Source organism: Panicum virgatum, unplaced genomic scaffold (genome assembly GCF_016808335.1).
Source record: "Panicum virgatum strain AP13 unplaced genomic scaffold, P.virgatum_v5 scaffold_4047, whole genome shotgun sequence".
In the NCBI taxonomy this organism is placed as follows: domain Eukaryota; kingdom Viridiplantae; phylum Streptophyta; class Magnoliopsida; order Poales; family Poaceae; genus Panicum; species Panicum virgatum.
The window spans coordinates 23,741-32,500 of NW_024376360.1; the positions used below are offsets into that span (position 1 = coordinate 23,741).

General features: G+C 42.1%; 1 protein-coding gene across 1 annotated transcript; it reads left to right on the forward strand.

The window, feature by feature from the left end:
* LOC120694191 (NADH-ubiquinone oxidoreductase chain 6) lies at positions 1 to 5,017 on the forward strand. The gene has a single exon (XM_039977360.1). The coding sequence runs from the start codon at positions 3,315 to 3,317 to the stop codon at positions 3,990 to 3,992; it is 678 nt and encodes a 225-aa protein (XP_039833294.1). The 5' UTR covers positions 1 to 3,314; the 3' UTR covers positions 3,993 to 5,017.
* The last annotated feature ends 3,743 nt before the right edge of the window (positions 5,018 to 8,760 follow it).

Here is an 8,760-nt window from a genome sequence, read left to right on the forward strand (position 1 = left end):
TTCTAGGCTGTCTTCCAGTGCGATAGAGAAGCTGGCAGTGAACGGATTCATCCGGCAAATGTGGCCATACTACTAGCTCTGGCTAGTCCTTGCTTCATGAGGTACATACTTCTTCCGGTCTGCTCTGTTGCCGAGCTTTCATTCTCGGACACCTACATTCCCAACAGGCTAGGGCAAATACATGAAGTCGGAATGATTCCCAAACCTGGATTGAATGCTCCGCCAAAGTCAACCTAAACAATTAATTGAAGGAAGTGTCGCCCGGCATCGATTTCACGTGTTGGTTGCCCAACCCGATAAGTAGTTTTTGAATGATTCGCGTTAGCCAGGAGTTAGAGATGTACTTTATATTTCAATAATTAGACAACAGCCGTCAGTCAAAATACTGATATCCCCCTCGTTCACTTAAGTGGTAAGAAATGCTTTAGGTGAACATGCATGCAGCAATAATTATGTATTATTCAATTGTTATTGATTCCTACTCCGTACTTGACTATGAGATAGAGGAAGGATCTGATAATTGCTTATATAAGCTAATTCCTAATTCTAAGACATAGATTTCATTATGCGGGGCGTAGCGAAAGCATTCAACCTTCTAGGACTAAGCCTAAGGCCTATGGTCCCTCAAAAAAGAGAGATCAATCGCTATCAATGCCAGGAGGCAGATCAAGATTCATGGGAACGAGAACCTTTTTACCTAAGTAGGAAGAATCCATTAGGGCTGCGAACTCTTCCAATATGTGCGAGCAAATGTGCATGATCGAGTTGGAAAAACCAGGGCATCATCTATCTATCTATCAAACTTTTAATACGTCTCTTCGAGAAGCAAAGAAACTAGTATATACTAGACTCGGTGCCAAGGGAGAAAAGCTTAGAGATAGAATGCTCATCCGTCCATTTCTTATTTCCTGAGGTTCACCTATGTTCTTTTCTTGTGCTTTGTCAAATCAAGTAGGCGCGTATGAAACACAAATCCAGAGGCGGATATCTATTGACGATATAGCGTATGAAAGAGATTTTTATGCAATTCCATCGGTGCTAGCTCTGTTTTCAGCATTTGCCTGAACAGGCGCATTTGCTGCTTCAGTTAATTCCTTTTAAAGGTGGATATTCCGGTTCATTCCTTTGGGACTGCTCATTTCTTTGCCTTATCATTTGCCGACATGCGGACTCACTTCTCTTTTATGGGATGAAAGCCCTTATCCCAGTCCTCACCAACACCAAAACAAAAAGTGAAAGAAGACCCCGTACACACTCTTCTTTCCCGCAGCCTAGGGAGGCTGCGGCCTCGCCTTCTTTCTGTAAAAGAAAAGAAAAAAAAGAGTCAAATCGCACCATCTCTATAATAAGTAAATGCCCTTTTTTCCCCGGAGGTTGTCGGAATTATTTGCAAAAAAAGAAAATATTGGCTACAATCGAGGAGGTCTTATCAATGAAATTTCCATTTCTACGGGATCTAGGCATAATTCCCAACCCACTGACACAAGGATTTTCAGTCCTTTGCTCCAACCAACTGAACTATCTGAACAAAAAACGAACGAAGTTTTCAGCATATAGCGTCTACCTCTTCATTGGATCACCTTGGTACCGCTACTGTCTTCCAAAAGAAAAGCAAGATCTGTCTATCTACGAAAATCTTCGATGCAGCACCAATTGCTCCGCGCCTGGGAAGGCTTGTCTCGTGTGGTGGCGCTTACTACTTAACAATACAACTCGTTTAAGTCAGTCCGTCCTTCCGGTTCTTTCTCTAGAAAACTCGCTCGGCCATCCCTTTGATTGAGCGTAGGGTATGGATGGCTTTATTGGAAATATTCTGTTCTAGCTCAGGGGCTTCATAGCTGATACTCTTTTTTAGCTATAGGAAAACTTCTTTTTTGAATAGGCCCTCTCTTTTTCAATAGAAAAGTTCTAAGAGTGGCCTGCCCTCAACTCAAAGTGGTAGGATTGAACCAGGCAGTCTTGTATTCAAATTGGTGGTGAGGGGATTCACAGGTCTAGCCAGGGCAAGGTGTCAGAAATAGCCAAGCACGAGATAGCTGATATGCGTTTTTCACAAAAGCACCGGTCAGTTACTAGGTAAGATAAGTAATAGGCTTGGTCAAGTGTCATGGAATAGAACTAGTTGCCAAGGTAGCTGGGTTTAAGAAACACGAGATACTTTTTCTATAAATATGGACGAATGGAAGTTTAACTCCTAAAGAAGCGCTTTATGAAGCTTCTCGTAATTTGATTGATTTATTTCTTCCTCTGCGTGTAGACTGACGGAGTAGAAGGTTCGGTTCGCTATTTGCTACTGTCTAATCTAGTGCGCTTGCTTACTTTCTTGGAATTCTACTCTAGTGCGCTGAGCTGCTTCTCCTTCCAATTCCGCTCGCCCCGGTCCTTGATCGAAGGTCTGGTATCCGCACCGACGCGACTACTAATTCAAAGGCATGCTCTACCTCGCACCTGACCAGCAAAATGACGTATAGTAACGTCATAGCTGTGACCCGAACCACAGTGCTCATCAAAGATGGTAGTGCCTTCTGCATTGCGCTAAATGATAAAGCCTATTTATTCCTATGTCTTTCTTGTTAAAAAACCACCTGCGATTTCAGATAAGTCTTTCTGCTTAGAGCAAGAAGCGGAACTAAGGTGACACCTAGAAAAATGAAGGAAGTCATTTCTTATTTTTTTCATAAGAATACCGACCTAGCTTCAATTGCTTCAGTTGGAGCTGCTGTCGGTATTGGGATCCTATTCGTTTTCGCACTCCACAGATGGAGTGTTCCTTCACTCGCCCAGGAACCCATTCCCCGTCGCGTCTGGGAATATGGCGAAGAGCTCGGCTTCTTCCAAATGAGAATGTCGACTCCTCGAATGCCAATCGATATCTCGAGGAAATTGCGCATGTCCTCGAATTTCGATTTTTTGATCAACAAGCCATTGAATCACTTCCAGGGGGGGGGCACTCCTGGGTGGAGCTTGCGAGGACTGTAATTTCAAGGACGATCAGTCCGGATTTGACCGATATCGACATTCTCGCCTACGCCTATTGCATATTAATGGAGAAGGGGCAATCCAATGAGATAATGACAGAAGCCCTTAAAATCCAGCTGCTATGGCTGCAAGGGTTATCCATTTCATAGGCGAGGGTGGGGGAGAAGCAAGCCGAACCTCTGATCGACCCGGACACGTCCAAAATTCTCGGCGTCGAGAGAAAGACGAGATTCAGTAAGTAATTCAGTGAGTGCTTTCTTTTATAAGAAGAGCGTCGGCTTGGAAGAAGAAAATGAAATACGAACAACCGCGCTGGTCGTAATAGATCGACTTGAATGCGTCTTCTTGCTCCAGCATTCAAGTTCCATTTCAAGGAAGGACGACGTACCATGATACTTTCTGTTTTGTCGAGCCCTGCTTTGGTCTCTGGTTTGATGGTTGTACGTGCTAAAAATCCGGTACATTCCGTTTTGTTTCCCATCCTAGTCTTTTGCGACACTTCTGGTTTACTTATTTTGTTAGGTCTCGACTTCTCCGCTATGATCTTCCCAGTAGTTCATATAGGAGCTATTGCCGTTTCATTCCTATTCGTGGTTATGATGTTCAATATTCAAATAGCGGAGATTCACGAAGAAGTATTGCGCTATTTACCAGTGAGTGGTATTATTGGACTGATCTTTTGGTGGGAAATGTTCTTCATTTTAGATAATGAAACCATTCCATTACTACCAACCCACAGAAATACGACCTCTCTGAGATATACGGTTTATGCCGGAAAGGTACGAAGTTGGACTAATTTGGAAACATTGGGCAATTTACTTTATACCTACTATTCCGTCTGGTTTTTGGTTTCTAGTCTGATTTTATTAGTAGCTATGATTGGGGCTATAGTACTGACTATGCATAGGACTACAAAGGTGAAAAGACAGGATGTATTCCGACGAAATGCCTTGGATTCTAGGAGGACTATAATGAGGAGGACGACTATTCAGAACAGTAGGTGCATTTCATAATTGCATAAAAGGAGAGAGCAGCTTAATGAGAGAAGTAGCAGTGAGGGCGCTAAGCAGGTGTCAAGTTAATTGGTCTGAGAGCCAAGCCAGCTTTCAAGTAGTAAAAAGCAGGCATTAAAGTAGGTGAGTAAGTCAAGTTCTCTATATGCTTGAAGCTGATTACGCGCCTTTGTTGCCTTCTGTCTTCTTCCCTTTGGTAGTTCTGTTTCCAGCTGAGGAATTGGAATAAATAAGTAAGGCTAACTAAAAGAGAGAAGAGGGTCTACAGTCATTCTATCTCAACACTGAAGAATAAGACGTCTATCCTTACTCTTGCATTAAATATAATAATCAGAAAGGGAGGGGAGTATAGATAATATAATATAAGGAAGCGCCCATGCAAGTTGATTGTTGAAGCAGCAGAAAACAAAATGAGCAGCACTGCGGAAAGGCTGAAGGAAAGGGACATTGAATGTCCTCCCGTAATCCTTCGTCGAAACGTTAGGGAGGAAGAATAATATAAGAGGGGGAGGCATAAGGAAGGGCTGGTGCACGTGAATCTAAACTAACTATTTATTACCGGAAGTGACACCCCTATCCTCTAATAGTAATCGGGTGGGCACCTTTCAAAGCTATATTCTTTGTCAGAGGGAGAAGAAAGTTTCTGGATTGATTACAGGGCAAACAAAGCATGCCCCTAGCAGCATTTCAAGTGATGCTTGGTACGAATCTCGAGTATAATTCAGAGAAATAGAGCGTAACTAATAGTGTATCAAGCATCAAAGCAAGAAAGAAAGCTGTTCAAAACGGAAGGGAAGGTATAGGGGTTGACAAGAGCAAGCTGATAGCTTGAGAAAGATAGTGCGCTTCAGAAGATATTAGTTGGAGAAGTATGCCAGCTTGACCAATATTAGGCGTCTTCTACAGTCCTCTGTACATATGCTTAGAGAGGCTTCACCTAGGGGAGTAATATTATCATTCTGTAAGTAAGTAAAAGTCAAGTAGAAAGTAAAACTCATATTAAACCGTTGGAAACCACCAAAAAACCGCCATAGCACTTAATAGTAAACAATAAGCATGCCCTAAATCATTAAGTTCGCTGATTCACGAGATAGAAACTTGCACGCTAGGAACCTTCTCTAAATTGACACGCGCTGTACGTCCTGTTTGACTTGTACAAAAGCACAAGCAAAGAAGTATGAAGCCCCATATCGCGAGGGTAAGGGATTGATTGATTGAATTGATTGTTTGGTTACCCGAAGCCTACCTACTGAGAGAAAGGGCACCAGCTAGAGAGAGAAAGGGATGAACCCAGACAGAATAAAAACTCTTCATTCGAGCGAGAAACAGACAGAGAAACCAAAGATAGGAATGACAGCAATGAGAGCCAAAGCAATAAGAAATAGAACTAGGAATATGAATTTGGCTGAAGCTACCATGCTTTGAAATGCTTGAGCTACCGAGCGAGCTATTTACATAAAAGAGAAGGTTCTTCGGGGAGGAGCACGGCTTCTAGTCCAAGGAAGCCTGACAACAGACAGACTTATTACACTTAACCAGTTTCACTACTCCTCTATTCAGCTGGCTAAAGGAAAGAGAGTGAACCTATGCTATTGGAATCTACCTGAGCTAAAGGAGGAATATACCTCTTAACAGCTAAAAGGAATTAACAGCTAAAAGTCATAGATCTGTAAAAGGAATAGAAAGGAATAGACCTGCCAGAGATTAACGAATGAAGAAATGAATGAAATTCAATCTTTATGTACTGACTCCTAAGCGAATTATTTGGGATTGTGAAGTATGGTTTCAGGGTTTTTCAACCAAGTGGAGGAAGCGATTGGTATCAAGTTATCTGAGCCTGCATCCTCTGAGCAATACTTATCCTCCTTGATAGCAACAGGTGCTCAAGAGGGGGGAAGAAGCTACTTTGTTCTTCTTCTTGCCAGCTTGATTGAACCTTTCTCTGAGCTAGAATCTCTTGATCTTTTGCTGCCTTCGGAGTTTGGTGTATCTACGACTTTTCTGCCGGATGTGTATTCATTGGTATCTTCATTACCTGAGATACCAGATTATATGGCTTGTTGAAGAACCACGCGTTCTTTATCTGGAAGGTTGGTCTGGTGGGTACAATTCTTTATTTGTGCTTCCATCCATCTAAAGGATCTATTAGCTGGTGGTTCAGTTCATACTATTTTATGTCCGATCGGTTTGAGGTGAGAAGTAGAATGATGCTGAATTCCTTTCTTGATTAGGTTTGTTCTCTGGTGAAATCGGATAATAAAAAAAATAAAGGTAGTGTATTTTCATAACTTAGCAGGAGAAGATGGTATTCTTCTGATAAACCACATGATAAGTAATAAGCCTTCATGGATGGGAACTGAAGCCTTTAATGAGAAATGGTGAACTCTATCAGTTGGAAGTCCGCTTTGAGAGTAAGAGGAGGATGGGTGTTTCGTGATTCATTAAAGCTACTCCCATCCCAGGTTCTTTAAGTTCTTTAGGTCAAAGTCTCCGCCCAGAGCTCGGTAGTAAAGGTGAAGTAGATCATACGTCTGTAGTTTTGGATAATTTAGCGTCTAGAAAGAGGGAATTGGTAGAGTATATGAAGCCAGACATATATCTGCTGGGTGGTATTATGCTTCAAGCTCAAAATATCTATTGGAGTCTTTACGAGCTTGATATTACTACAAAGATTACCTTGTCTTCTCTAGCGCTAACGATCTTTAGGAAGGATTATTATAATGAGATGAGTACACCTATAGCTATTCCTCATAGGACTGCTGAGGAGTTTATTCGTAGGGGATACTATGGAGGTCATGCCGATGTCTATATGCCTAGAGGTGATAATTTGTTTTGTTATATTATTACGTTCACTCTCTGTATCCGTTTCTAATGAAGTCATCCCCAATGCCGATAGGTGCAGCTAAATGGGATGGTAATTTACAGGGTTTCGCGCTATAGGAACTGTATGGCTTTATCGAGGCATATGTTGACTGTCCTGAAACATTGAATAAGCCTTTCCTTCCTTATCGATCAGGAAAGACTGGATTGCTAATTTTCCCCACTGGTAGTTTACTATTCAGAGGAACTTAAATATGCTGAGAAAATTTGATATTGATATAAAGTCAGACCTCTTCGTGGCTATCTCTATGATAAGGGTTATGGTGTATTCGATAAGTTTGTTGGAGATATGTTCAGTAATAGGAGGAAAGCTAAGAGTGAGGGACTGGATAGAATTTCCTATTTGGATACCACGATCAAAGGTTGTAGCTAACGGCTTTCGAGTTAAAGCGCACTAATACGATACGAACTTTCTTCCATAGGCCGATATGCTCATACTAAGTGCTGTAATCTCTCATTCATGCGCATTAAGGAAATTGTAAAGAAGAAAGTCAAACGCTCTACGCCTCGTCGAATAAGAGTGTTTCCGGATCATATCTATTCTTCTCGGGTACTCTTTCTTAATGAGAAAATCATAACTTGATCCGATCTTTATGTCGCACAGTGGTGTCCCAGGCTAGGGCAGCAGGTCCAGCATAAGAATCTAAACTAAAAAAGTATGTTTACGTGGTCCATAAATAATGGTGACAGAAATCCCTCCTACAGCGCCTCAACTTGGACTGGAGCTTTCGGGTCTCTAGGTATTGAATTAAAGAACGGGTTTTGCTTTGCTTTGGGGGGAGTCCTGGTGGGGAGATATGCTAGCAGGTAATGGCTCAGCTTCTACTTAAAAAGCGTTTTAAGCGGGTTTCCTTATTTATTTGCGTTGCGGGTCTCTCGTACAAGATTCTATCAGTTACAGCGGATTCAAGGGATGGAGCCAGATCTACTATCCGCTTGCTGTCCCTAAGCTGATAATTGCCCGAGCCTATTTGTTTTTTTCCGGGGAGGGGCACATAGCGATAGATACTTTAGAAACCTATCACTAAGAAGCGGGCTCACTGAAAACCAAACTGTTCGTATTTCTTTAAAACGCTGCTGCCCTAGCCGGGGGTCTGTCTATAGAAGAAGGGAATCCAGAGGAAGAAGCAGCTCCCCGAAGGAATCCTTCTAACTACCACTTACCTACCTCCCGCTTTTGTTCGGACAAGGCGAGTTTCCTAAGATTCACCCACCGCGGATACACTAAGCGTTCTTCCCGTTGGCAAATCAGATTCTTGCAAATCAACATCAGACTTAGAAGCTTCATGGGGTCTGGTCTCGCCATTTGGCAATTTAAGCCAAACAAAATACAGTACAGAGGTTATAACCAATACACAAGCAGGCGTGAACCAGTCAGAAATTAGAATGGAGAAGTAGACACAGAAGAGGAGGGGACAGTATCGATAGCCGCCTTTTCACTTATTGCTAGGAGTGATTGTGAGAGAATACATAACATAGGTGAAAGCCAAAAGGCATATATGACCCGCTCAGCCCAATGGAAGTGATTTGAAACTGATGTTTCTTTAGAATTCGATTAAGAATAAGAACATAGACCGGCTTCTAGAAAAAGAGACGTGCCCTCTTCTCTATCTGTAGATTCAGGAGCAACATGCTGGTTCCTTTTGTCATAATACTTAACGGCTGTGGGCAGAATGAATGAAAAAGCAGATGAAAGACACTATACATACCTATAGAATGATAAATTTAGAATAAAGCTAGGTGACGTCACGGCATTTGAGAACCAATTGCTTCTTTTGCCCTAGCAGCGTTTTTCATTTTCTCTTAGAGAGAATGCTGTCCTTCTGAACTCGTCATGAATTGGGTTCGAACCAATATCTTACTGCGACTTATCCATTTTTTCGATCAT

Coding starts and splice junctions, on each gene's coding strand:
- LOC120694191 (XM_039977360.1), top strand. CDS start 3,315: ATGCGTCTTCTTGCTCCAGCATTCAAGTTCCATTTCAAGGAAGGACGA.